General features: G+C 36.2%; 1 protein-coding gene across 9 annotated transcripts in view; it reads left to right on the top strand.

Annotated features, from left to right (window-relative positions):
• The window catches only part of phf3 (PHD finger protein 3), a 151,337-nt gene that overhangs the window by 97,171 nt on the left and 40,305 nt on the right, over positions 1-13,861 (top strand). For all 9 annotated transcript variants that reach the window (XM_069886101.1, XM_069886099.1, XM_069886105.1 and 6 more), the window contains 2 exons: positions 1,902-2,049; positions 3,735-3,891. In XM_069886101.1, the coding sequence (XP_069742202.1) occupies positions 1,902-2,049; positions 3,735-3,891 (305 nt within the window). The remainder of the gene's footprint in view (positions 1-1,901; positions 2,050-3,734; positions 3,892-13,861) is intronic.

Here is a 13,861-nt window from a genome sequence, read left to right on the forward strand (position 1 = left end):
AAGAAATTCAGCGTATCGCCAGTCTCTCTAATCTTCTTCCAGTCATTGAGGTACTTCATTGCTGTTGCCTTTATGTATTTTGTGAGAACTGTGGGCTGTTGTTACAGCTGCGCACCAAAGTGCTCTAGATAGGTTGCAATATTTTGGCAAAAGCTTTACAATTTTTATCCATTTTTGATAGTTTGTTTACCCACTGTTTTTTTTCCTTTTATCAATTTTTGATAGTTTTACTTTTTAAATTATTCCCAGAACTCAAGATTACTGTTCTTTTTCACAACATCGTAAATTTTAAAATTTAATTCTGTCTGTAAATTCTATCACTGTTGTGCTCCTGTGGAGCTCTCGATCCTCAATGGGATGTAATATCATTGAGAATTTTCAGATAGAGTTTTATGTGTAATTGCTCACAGCTATCACATCATCTAGCCTAAATTTGCAGTCATTTTATCCATCTGTCCCTTCAAAGCTAAATAATTGTTTTTGCTGTATTTAAATTTGATTCAAGTTTCTGATTAAGAATGTTAAATAAGAATTTTGAATATTGTTTGATTATATAATTATGTTATATTTATCAAGAAATTAACCCATTGCCCAAAAGATCTAAAATAGCCAATTCCCTACTTAGTTTCCTTGCCTGTTTTTCTTGGATATCCTTGCTGAGTTGATTTTGCAGTCTATATTCAAAAGAAAGTTCTCCAGATTGATTGCAGTGCAACCCTTGCAGGCTTTTTACACTGTCATTCAAATCATTTGTTACAGCACCCACACATATCTTATGTGATAGCATTAGTCACATACTGTAATCTTGGTCCCATTTATGACTCCTGCTCTGCATCTTTCTTCATTATTCTAATAGTTACCACATAGTTTTTCTAAAGGATTATATTAAAAGTTTTCTGGAAATCCTTACAAAATACAGCCTGTCCACTTCTTCGGTCACAGTATCAGAAATTAAATCACATTTATCATAAATAATCTACAAATTACAAATCTGTATTCACATCCTCTGATTTTTAGAAAGTTTTCAAGGTGCTCGCTCTAGGTTTAATTGTCAACATTTGTAATTCTTAGATAACAGATGATAGGTTAAACCCGTCCATAAACCCCAGGTTTTCGCGACTTGCTCTTCTTTTCTAAACTTAGAACCACACCAAGAGACTGTAGATTCCAGAACCTGGAGCAACAAATACGATCTGTTGAAGGAACTCAACAGGTCAAGCAGCACCAGTGGGAGAAAAAGACCGTCAACAATTCTTTATCTCTTGACCTGCTGAGTTTCTGCCGCAGATTATTCTTTGTTTTTAATGCAGCAACTTGCAGTTCTTAATTTTAAAGAAACTATTTTGTTCATTGGAAAGAACTTGCAAACTACTTTATGAAGGGATGTAGAATGCTGAAGGTGAAACCAAAAGTTACTAAAATAATGGAAACTACATTAAAATCAGGAAAGGCTTTTAATTTTCCAACTATCTGTGTTTTTACACATTTGTGAGTATTATACAAATACTTGACCATTTGTTCTAATTCAAGTTCAGAATTTTATGGCATTAAGAAAGAGGAAAGGGACAAACATTTTACATTATGATGAAAGTGGGAATGGTATGGAGTTGGTGAAATGGTAGAATAATGGAATATTGTAGAATTTGAGGAATAAAGTGTTTATGCTATTCATGTTTATGTAACATAAAGATTTTGCGGACTTAATTTTCTTCTGTAGTCTTATGCACTCCCCTGTGTGAAATATCCAAGCATTGCTGGAGCACCAGTCATGTTTGTAGAATGAAAAGTAAGTATGAACCTATGGCCTTCACTCCTGTGGTCTAACATATTGAATTCTAGCTTTAGGGAATGTATGCCAACTTAAGATAAATACAGAATAATTTTTTTTCTGTTTATTCCAGACTTAAAGGATAAACTCTCTGTGAAAAAGAAAGGAGAGAAAGGATCAAATAGTGCACCACCTCCAACCAGTCCTTCTATTCCTCATCCAACTGTTGAACAAATTAGACAGAATGTTCGTCATTCTCTGAAGGACATTTTGGCAAAAAGGTAAATACCTTGTTTATACTTTATAAATACAATTAACAGAAGATCAGGATTATCGTTGTGCATCTAATCAACAAATAAAGGCGAGAAAGCACTCTCGGTGTAATATGTCTTGAAGTAGTACTGTTTTATTCAAACTTGGTGCCTGACAGTAGGTTAAGCTCAAAAGTCAAAAAATTAGAACACAATCATGTTATTTCAACCCTCAATTAATTGGATGTATGACACTGTCTACACCTCCCTCTACTTGGGAGAACAGCCAACATATTAAAAGACCTAACTCATCCCAGCCACACTCTCTTACCCCTCCCCAACCTTCCCTGTTGAGTAGCAAATACACGAGTTTGAAAACACACACCACCAGTTTTAAGGACTGTTTACTCTCTGCTGTTATCAGACAATTGAAGGAACCTCTCATGAGTAAAATGATACTGTCCTTGCACTGTTTAACCTGAACCTTTTCTCTGAAAAACTAAACTCTTAACTTTAGTTTTATTTTTGCACTTTTAGGTAAATATCGGTTAGTTTACTTGGATATTACACAAAACAAAGTTTTTCACTGAGACAACAATCTCCCAATCACATCCATTGTTATTCACTTTAGAAAAAAAGTTTTAAACATCTAATTTTCTTTGAGTAGAAGTGTTTTCTATCATCCACATGTCACTCGTAAAGACCTGGCTCTATGTCCTTCAATCTTGGACTGAACATGTGAATTTCCTGGAGCCGAAGTTGCAGCCTTAGATTTCTTGACCAGTAAAAATAGAGCCAATCTACCCCAATAATTTTCTGTCCTATCATGAAAATATTTTAACTCAACATTGATTGAAATGAAAAAAAAACTTTCGATGTTGGAAATCTGAAAGACAAACAAAAAATACTCAGCAGGCACGACAGCACCTGTGGAGAAAGAAAACCAGGTTTGATGTTTCAAGTTAATGAGCCTTCAACTAAATGAAAGGTTTTTGACTGCAAACATTTTATGGTGCTCCCTGCATAGATTCTGCATTCACAGCGCAGTATCTACCACATTTTATGTTTTTATTTTATCATTGGTAGGTGACAGGACGAATTGTTAATGCATTATGGGATCCTTGGCCTTTCAATAAAAATATTGTTAAGAAGAGCAAAGAAGTTATCGCTAAGGTCTTGGATATTGTTTCCATTTTGGCCATTACATTTCATAAGGCTGTCAAAGCTTTAGTAAGAGTTCAAGGGAACTTGGTTTGAGTAAAAGAATGTATTTTCCATCGGGCTGAGAAGATTAATGGGGACTTAATCCTAATGGCACCTCTTTGAGTGCCTTTACAGGGCAAAGGTATTTGTGTATTTTATGCACACGGCAAATCGAATCTTGCATATTTTCATGACTGATTGATCAAAATAAATAAAATAATTGTTTCAGACAGCAGAAATGTCTGTGACTGAGACATGCAGATTTAACATAAGTGACAAAAGAACCAAAAGCTAAATGCACTCACCTGAAATGCACTTACTTAAAGGCTGGAGGAAGTAAATTAGATTATTGCTTTCTGCAGAAAATAGATAATTTCCTGGGAAGAAAATTGTGGGGAATGTGCATAGTTCTTGAGTGTTGCTTCATTTTGTTTTGTGTCTCTTTCTCACCTGCAGCTGATCATTTTAACTATTCCTGCACTAAACAGAAAAAAAATTTCTCTCTTGTTCAGGCTCTCTGATTCGGATTTGAAAGTTCCAGAGGAACGAGCAAGCAAGGTTGCAGTCAGGATTGAGAGAAAGCTGTTTTCTTTTTATGGGGACACAGATACTAAATATAAAAGCAAATACAGGAGCTTGATGTTTAATCTCAAAGATCCTAAAAATCAAGTATGTAATTAATAATTGTTGAAAAAACATTATATTTTTTAATTGCTGATTTATGAACTCTTTAAAAAGTTATAATGCAATAGAACCTATTTGCTAAAGTTGCTTGAGAGTTTGAATTTATAAGAATTGGCTTTAACTTCACTCTGTTGTCAAGCAAAGCTTAGTCATTGCCCCAGCATGTTACTCAGTCTTAGCTTGCAGAACACTGCACTTCATTTCCAGAGAGCTTCCTGCTAAAATGTAGCTCACCAACTGGACAAATGGGAAATTGTTCAACCTGTGAACTATAGTTGCACCATGTTCAGTCATTGAGCTGGAGTATACGGAAGACACTTGTGAATGGTCACCTTTGGAGAACAGAGCTCCAGATCACCAAGACTTAGTTCACTTAAGCATGTGGAGGAATGGGCCTTGCACTTAATGTCTTCAAAACAAAGGTTCACTACAAATCTGTTCCTCCTTTACAATGGTGACCTCCTCTGATAAAGGTCTATAACACGGTTCTAGAAAATGTAGACATTTCCCAAAACTTCAGAGCCACCTGTCCTTGAAGTCAGACATCGACGATGAAATTCAATTAACTGTGAATAGCTTGGATAATCTCAGGAATAGAATGTGCCTGCTCTGAAGTCTTTTTATTGAATATTTTATTTAAAAATTTCCTGATCCGAAGTATTGATCTTCAAACAAAGTTCATGGTCTAGCAGTCAGCAGTGATCCTTGCCTTCTTGAATGTTGTTGAGATGTGAATTAACTAGAGCAGGGACCTAAAAACACTGGAGATCTCCCACTAACACGCTCCACAAAGCCCTCCAAATCTATTAGTGAGGTAAGCAAACTGATATTATCATCTTCAATATTCCCAACACTGAGACTCAAATTGGACTCACTAGTTCTTATAGGCAGGCTGTGTTGTTCACATTTATGACACGAGACCCTCAAAACAACTACCATATATTTCAGCGGATAAGATGACACTTGAAGCACCCAAAAAAAGGGGTTGGCTAGATACAAGAACAGTAACCTTAAAATTCTATTCAAAGTACCACTTGATTGGTTCCATAACCCACCCAGACCCCACCCTATAAATTATTTTTAAGCTATATTTAAAAAAAAGCTGCTGTAGTGCGTACAATTTTTATTTTGCACTAAAATCCATTGCCAATGTGTTAAACCAATAAAAGAATTATAAAATTAAAAAGAAAATCACACTCATTTAAAATCCTTGAAAATCACTACCTTCATCATCTGCGGCAAAGAATTCGGCAAGCACATCTGGAGTCTCACTGTCTACACTGTCATCATATGGGTGCCAGTCTGAATCTGACTTGTTAGATTCCTTGGCCATTTCAATGACTTTTAACTTAAAACTTGCTTCATACTTTCTTCGTTCTGCTGTTAGCTCCATGAAAACAATTTGATAAAAATTTTTAAAACTGGTTAAGACAGAAGCTAATAACAGACAGAACCGTGAATTGCTTTGTTTTTTTAAAAAAATCTTTATTTTTCACACTATAAACCATATTGACCAAGATACATACAGACATTTTTTCTCTTGAATATATACAGTGTCATTTTCTCCCCCTTTTCCCCCCTCCCTTCCCTCCCTCCCTCACTCCCTTTTCCATTTATTTGAAGTTCAATCTATAAGATACATTAAACCCGTTAAACAATGTTGTCACTTAATAAAAATAAACAAGAAATTTTACTGAGTCAGTTCTTTTCGTTATCTTCTCCTTCTGTCATTTTAGGTGGTGGAAGTCCACGGTAGGATTTCTCTATTGTATTTCATGTATGGCTCCCATATTTGTTCGAATATTGTAATGTTATTTCTTAAATTATATGTTATTTTTTCTAATGGAATACATTTATTCATTTCTATATACCATTGTTGTATTCTCAAGTTATCCAGTTAATTTCCAGGCTGACATAATACATTTTTTTGCTACAGCTAGGGCTATCATAACAAATCTTTTTTGTGCTCCATCCAAATCGAGTCCAAATTCTTTATTTCTTATATTACTTAGGAGGAAGGTCTCTGGGTTTTTTGGTATATTGCTTTTTGTGATTTTATTTAATATCTGGTTTAGATCTTCCCAAAATTTTTTCACTTTCTCACATGTCCAAATTGCATGAATTGTTGTTCCCGTTTCCTTCTTACAGCGAAAACATCTATCTGATCCTGTTGGGTCCCATTTATTTAACTTTTGGGGCGTGGTGTATAGCCTGTGTAACCTATTATATTGTATCATGCATAACCTCGTGTTTATTGTATTTCTCATCATTCCGGAGCATAGGTTTTCCCAGGTTTTATTTTTTATCTTTATGTTTAGATCTTGTACCCATTTTTGTTTGGGTTTACAGCTTGTTTCCTCGTTCTCTTTCTCTTGCAGTTTGATGTACATGCTTGTTATAAATCTTTAAATTATCATTGTGTATGTAATCACATATTCAAAATTGTTTCCTTCTGGTAACCTCAGACTGTTTCCCAATTTGTCCTTCAAGTAGGTTTTCAGTTGGTGGTATGCCAACACTGTATCGTGAGTTATATTATATTTATCCTTCATTTGTTCAAAGGATAATAATTTATTTCCTGAAAAACAATTTTCTATTCTTTTGATCCCTTTTCTCTCCCATTCTCTGAAAGAAAGGTTATTTATTGTGAAAGGGATTGGTTGATTTTGCGTCAATATTAGTTTTGGTAGTTGGTAATTTGTTTTATTCCTTTCTACGTGAATCTTCTTCCAAATGTTGAGCAGATGATGCAATACCGGTGAATTCCTATGTTGCACCAATTTTTCATTCCATTTATATAGTATATGTTCAGGTATCTTCTCCCCTATTTTATCTAGTTCTAATCTGGTCCAATCTGGTTTTTCCCTTGTTTGATAAAAATCTGATAGGTATCTTAATTGTGCGGCTCTATAATAATTTTTAAAGTTTGGTAGTTGTAAGCCTCCTTGTTTGTACCATTCTGTTAATTTATCTAGTGCTATCCTCGGTTTCCCCCCTTTCCATAAGAATTTCCTTATTATTTTCTTTAGCTCCTTGAAGAATTTCTCTGTTAGGTGAATTGGTAATGACTGAAATAGGTATTGTATCCTTGGGAAAATGTTCATTTTAATACAGCTTATCCTTCCTATCAGTGTTAGTAGTAAGTCTTTCCAATGCTCTAAGTCAGGAGTGTCAAACTCAAATTCACGGAGGGCCAAAATTAAAAACTTGGACTAAGTTGAGGTCTGAACTAAATATTTATTGAAAATTTTCAACAACGTCTGCATGTTTTCTCTTCTTTCAACATATGTAATGTTAAACTTTAGGATATAACTTTAGGAGGATAATGTTACAGGTCAGGAGTAGGTAGCTCAAATTCACCCTTTGCTTGACCTAAGGGAAACATATTTGGTCCCTGTGGAGATGTAGTCAGCATTCACAGGCTGTGTCCATTTTGGCCTGCATCAGGACTCAGCATTTCCTGCTCACTCCTCAGGCTCTAGGCCTCTATTCACCCTTGACCCACCATCCCTCTACCTGACCAGTCCTTTACCCAACCTCTACTCACCCCTCACTCCACTCGCTCTGCCTCTACCCACCCCATCCTATAGACACCCCTCTACTGCCTCTCCCCTCAACCTGTTCCTCCCTCTACCCGTCTCTCACCCTCTAATCACCCCTCCCCTACTTGCCCTGCCCCTCCCCTTTTACCTCTTCCCTATCCACCCCTCCTTCTACTCATCCCTCCCTCTAACTGCCCCTCGCACCACCTTAATTTCCCCTGCCCATTACTCCTCACCTACACCCTCTGCCCACCCCTGCTTACCCACCCACTCAGGCCCAGCGCGCTGCCGATCAGTTTTGCGGACAGCCACCATCTCTCTCTTCACGTGCAGGGCCGAACCAGCCGTCCCTGGGGTCCGCGCGGGTGCAAGCGCTGAAGGCTGTGGCAACCAGGAGAAGTGCGCTCGCGCTGTGGAAGGGTCGTCCGGTGCTAGTCGCGCGGGGCTCGCGCTGCCCGGGGGCCGTGCGCAGCCTGCCATGCCTGTCACGCCGACAGGAAATCACAGGCGCTCGCCCATCCGCTGCACTGCTCGACAGGTGGGAGAAGTGACTGGTTGTGCGGGGAGCCTTCCAACCGGCTTGCCGGCTGATGACATCAACGGACTTCTCGTGTTACAATTTCTCGTGTTACAATGGGGAAGGATGTGTAATGAAGGGGGAGGATGGAGGGGGTGACATTACCAAAAAGTAGCATCGGCTCTCGCTGCAGGGCGGGCCACCTCTAATACATTTTTGAAATGATCTTGTGGGCCAAATATAATTATATCGCGGGCCAATTTTGGCCCGCAGGCCAGAGTTTGACATGTGTGCTCTAAGTCGTCTTGTAATTTTTTTCATTAATGGATGATAATTTAGTTTATATAGATGGTCAAGATTTTTATTTAGTTGTATACCTAGGTATCGCATTGCTTGTGTTTGCCATCTAAATGGTGATTCTTTTTTAAACTTTGTGAAATCCGCATTATTCATTGGCATTGCTTCACTTTTATTTGCGTTGATCTTGTACCCCGATACTTCTCCATATTCCTTCTATTTCCTATGTAATTAACCGTATAACCATATAACCATTTACAGAGCGGAAACAGGCAATTCTTTTATTGATATTTCTGGTTCTGTTAAGTATATTATAACGTCATCTGCAAATAGACTGATTTTATATTCCTTCTCTTTTATTTTTATCCCTCTTATTTTATTTTCTGTTCTTATCAGTTCTGCTAGTGGTTCTATAGCTAACGCGAACAGTGAGGGAGATAGTGGACATCCCTGCCTTGTTGATCTGCTTAAGCTTCCCTGAAGCTTTCATTGATCTCCGTTGGATTATATGTAATTTGCTTGTCCTTTTTCCTTAATGCCAATACCACTATTTTAGTTTGTTCTGTCTTAAGCTGCTACGCTAGAATTTTGTGCGTTTTTTTCTCCTAGCTCATAATATTTCTGTTTTGTCTTCATTATGTTCTTCTCCACCTTATATGTTTGTAGTGTTTCATATTTTATTTTTTTGTCTGCCAATTCTCTTCTTTTAGTTGTATCTTCCTTTATTGCTAATTCTTTTTCTGTATTTGTTATTTCCCTTTCCACTGTTCTGTTTCCTGATTATAGTCCTTCTTCATCTTGGTTACATAACTTATTATTTGCCCTCTGATGAACGCTTTCATTGCATCCCATAGTATAAACTTATCTTTCACTGATTCCGTATTTATTTCAAAGTACATTTTAATTTGTCATTCAATTAATTCTCTAAAATCCTGTCTTTAAAGTAGCATGGAGTTTAATCTCCATCTATACATTCTTGGTGGGATGTCCTCTAGCTCTATTGCCAATAACAGGAGTTTTATGTCCTTCTACTGCATGAATTAAGTTAATAAATTTACAGATATTGTCTGTTGTTCGTCTTTTTTTAATAAATCCAGTTTGGTGTAGATTTGCTATTTTTGGTACATATTCGGCTAATCTGTTTGCTAATAGTTTAGCTATTATCTTATAATCTGTGTTAAGTAAAGATATTGGTCTATATGACGCTGGTGCAAGTGGATCTTTCCCTGTCTTTGGTATTACTGTAATTATTGCGGTTTTGCATGAATCTGGTATGCTTTGAGTTTTATCAATCTGGTTGATTACTTCCAGAAGGGGAGGAATTAATAAGTCTTTAAATGTTTTATAGAATTCTATTGGGAATCCATCCTCTCCTGGTGTTTTATTGTTCGGTAGTTTTTTAAATATCTCCTGTAATTCTTCTATTTCAAATGCTTTATTAATTTGTTTTGCTCCTCTGTTTGTAATTTCGGTAGTTCAATTTTAGTTAGAAATTCATCTACTTTGTTTTCTTTCCCTTCCTTTTCAGTTTGATATAGTTGCTCGTAGAATTCCCTGAAGCTTTCATTGATCTCCGTTGGATTATATGTAATTTGCTTGTCCTTTTTCCTTAATGCCAATACCATTCTTTTAGATTGTTCTGTCTTAAGCTGCCACGCTATAATTTTGTGCGTTTTTTTCTCCTAGCTCATAATATTTGTTTTGTCTTCATTATGTTCTTCTCCACCTTATATGTTTGTAGTGTTTCATATTTTATTTTTTTATCTGCCAATTCTCTTCTTTTAGTTGTATCTTCCTTTATTGCTAATTCTTTTTCTATATTTGTTATTTCCCTTTCTAACTGTTCTGTTTCCCGATTGTAGTCCTTCTTCATCTTAGTTACATAACTTATTATTTGCCCTCTGATGAATGCTTTCATTGCGTCCCATAGTATAAACTTATCTTCCACTGATTCCGTATTTATTTCAAAGTACATTTTAATTTGTCGTTCAATTAATTCTCTAAAATCCTGTCTTTTAAGTAGCATGGAGTTTAATCTCCATCTATACATTCTTGGTGGGATGTCCTCTAGCTCTATTGCCAATAACAGGGGTGAGTGGTCCGATAATAATCTAGCTTTATATTCCATTCTCCTAACTCTCCCTTGAATGTGGGTTGATAACAGGAATAGGTCTATCCTTGAGTATGTTTTATGTCTACCCGAATAATATGAATATTCCTTTGCCTTCTGGTGTTGTTTCCTCCATATATCCAAAAGTTGCATTTCTTGCATTGATTTAATTATAAATTTGGTTACTTTGTTCTTTCTGTTAGTTTTTTTTCCAGTTTTATCCATGTTTGAGTCCAAATTAAGGTTAAAATCCCCTCCTATTAGTATGTTCCCTTGTGTATCTGCTATCTTCAAAAAGATATCTTGCATAAATTTTTGATCTTCTTCATTAGGTGAGTATACATTGAGTAAATTCCAAAATTCTGAATATATCTGACATTTTATCATTACATATCTCCCTGCTAGATCTATTATTTCCGCTTCTATTTTGATTGGTACATTTTTATTGATTAATATAGCTACTCCTCTGGCTTTTGAATTATATGATGCTGCTGTTACATGTCCTATCCAATCTCTCTTTAATTTCCTATGTCCACTTCAGTTAGATGTGTTTCTTGTACGAATGCTATATCAATTTTTTCTTTTTTCAGTAAATTTAACAGTTTCTTCCTTTTGATTTGGTTATGTATTCCATTAATATTTAAAGTCATATAGTTCAACATAGTCATTTCATACTTTGTTTATCTTTCCTTTCCGTTTCCTCATCACCACCTTCCCTTCTTATCCATTTCTGCTTTCTTTTTTTGAACACATTATAAGACAACATTTCTAAAACATAAAATATTTCCACTATTCTCATATCTAAAATTCCTTTTACCCCAATAGTTCCTCCCCTTTCTGAGTTGCCCTTTGTAACCGTGAATTGCTTTGTGATGGTGCTTCACCCACCTACCAGCCACGTGTACCAGTTCAATCAACACGACACCAGTTCAGTGAACACACCTATGGTACCAGTACGTTTGGGGTTGTCTTATACCACTGATATGAGCTAAAACCATGAAATTCAGACTGAAGTTGGCTTCGTCTTATCTGAGGGTTGCCTTATCCATTGAAATATATGGTATTCTATTGAAAGCAAAAACAGAAAATCCAGGAAGAACTTGGTAAGTCAGGCAGCACATTGGAAAGAGAATGAGTCACTTCTATTTCAACCTTCATGTTAGGAAGGGATTACCCAGTGAACAGAGGAAATGATTCAAGGATGTTCTTAAGCCCTTCTTGATAAAGTGTAACATCCCATCTGAGTCTTGGAAATCCCTGGCCAGGGGACTTTAAGTTCACATGCCAGGTCCATATTGAAGTTTTCTGTAAATGACATTCAGAGCAGACCATCTCCCAAAACTGCTTGACCCACTGCACCTGCATCAGTCTTACAGGCTCCACATGGACTTTTGCAGGCAGCCCCAAACCTGTGGAACTGGAGAGGAAGCAATTCAGCCTCCAAACTGTGGAAGTTCTGGAGAATACAATTCTTGTATTCATTTAGTGGAGGCCAATTTTACTTGCACAATTGTCATGAGTAAGCTGTTTTTCATATCTGACAAATTTATCAACCAACAACTAGTATTAACCTCATATCAACAAGATGGTTGTGGGGAAAGAAGCCATTGGATTTCTCATGGGTCAGAATTGTTCTAAAGCACTCTCCATTGCATTATATATTTGAATATTCTAATATTTGTCGGAATACTCCATTTGAAAGTCCATTCTATTTGTGAATAACACTGTTGTGAAAAATACGTTTTTCATCCTTTTTCTAAATTTATTGCAACTTGATTCTGTTTCCCAGTAACCAACTCGTTCAATTTACATACTTTTTTCCATGACTTGCCCTGTCAATGCTGTTAACTATCTTGTATAATTTTATTCACTCGCCTCTTCCACTCCTTCTTTCAAGGTTGTCGCTTCTCATTACGTCTTTACTAGGGATTACCCATTCCTTCTGAATCCTGGCTCATGGTTCCATTTTTAAACTCCATTTCCAAATGTCAGATGTGGCTTAGGAATGGCTACAGCTCAGCATTAGTTGATGCTGACTCACAGCTGACATTAGGGGAAGAAAGTTGTGAACTCAACAACCAAACTCAGAGGCATTGCATTTTTGGAAATGCTATCCTTGGGAACAGAAGTTAATCAGAGGTTCTGTCTCCTTTCAACTTTATTATGTTGAAGGGTTGAGGGTCATCCCTCAGCCATGGTCAGTAGTACTACTATTTAGGTTATTATTACTATTTAGGTTATTAGGCTTTTCTGCATGTAAGCTGTGGCTGTGTTTCCTCTATTACATAATGACTAATATTTAAAGTACTGTAAAGCACTTTGTGAAATGTGAGGTGGTGAAATGCACTGATTTATTTAAAACCTATTATTTTCTCTGCCTCATTACCCTCTTTATTTTATATAACCCCTCAAATTGTTGTGTATATTATATAATTTTAATATTCAGTTGGAATGAATCAGTAGTAGTTTTCCGAAACCATGCAACTAAGTTTAAGAACATTGAATTTAATGTACTCGGAGTAGCTTTAGTATTGTGGCACTTTCACACAGAATTGAATTCATTTTCTAAATTACTCACTTGAGATTGTATATTGAGTTAGTCTATTCCCTCACATCAAGGGTCTCTGCAAAGAATGTTAAAGTCACCAGCCTTGTAAAAGTATCTCAGAGGTGTATTGTGCATTTCAGCTCAGCAGGCTCATTCAACACAGACATAAACTTTGTTTCTTTCTTTTTAAAATATTTTTATTGAGTTTAATAGAATAAATCCTTTATACATGGTCTTCTAATTAATAACATAAATCAAATCATATCATATACATATAACATGAAAATTGTAAATCAAAAGTGTAACCGCAAACTTCGGAGTACATGTTGGGTATGAGATTGTTCTCCCATGGTTGTTTCTAAATATGCCTATCCTGGCACCTGGTTATTTGCAGGATGTGGTTTTACACCAAAAATAAAAGTCCAGCTGTGACACTATGAAATCAATAGGTTTGAAATCTGGATCAAAACCATGTTTCTGAGATATTCAATTTTTGCATGAATTTGTTGAGGTGAAGATGCTAAGTTAACTGAACTTTGATTTTAGGAAAATGGAACATTTGTAGTTTTATTTTTTCCCAATGATAAAATAAGTATGTTGTATTTAAAAATCTTTGCCATTGAGGCTAAGCCATTACCTTTTTTCCTTTCTACAAGGACACCATTCCATTCTCCCTGTTTCTCCCTCTCTGTCATCTCTGGTTTGGTGATGCCACTTTGTTTATAATTTCTTCCTTTTCTGTACTGTGGACCTCCCTGCATGATTGTTGAAAGACCTTGATTTTGCTTTTACTTCCAAAACTTGCTCTCACCCCCCTCCCCCCTACTCCTCTCCTGTCCCAAATCTTCTCAAATGAAGTATAATGTTAGCTAGTAGGAAAGTATCTAAATTTTTAAATTAGGAATGTAAAAGCTTTGCAGATTCAACATGGGATTTAATAA

The sequence above is a fragment of the Narcine bancroftii genome, chromosome 6, assembly GCF_036971445.1.
Source record: "Narcine bancroftii isolate sNarBan1 chromosome 6, sNarBan1.hap1, whole genome shotgun sequence".
Taxonomy (NCBI): domain Eukaryota; kingdom Metazoa; phylum Chordata; class Chondrichthyes; order Torpediniformes; family Narcinidae; genus Narcine; species Narcine bancroftii.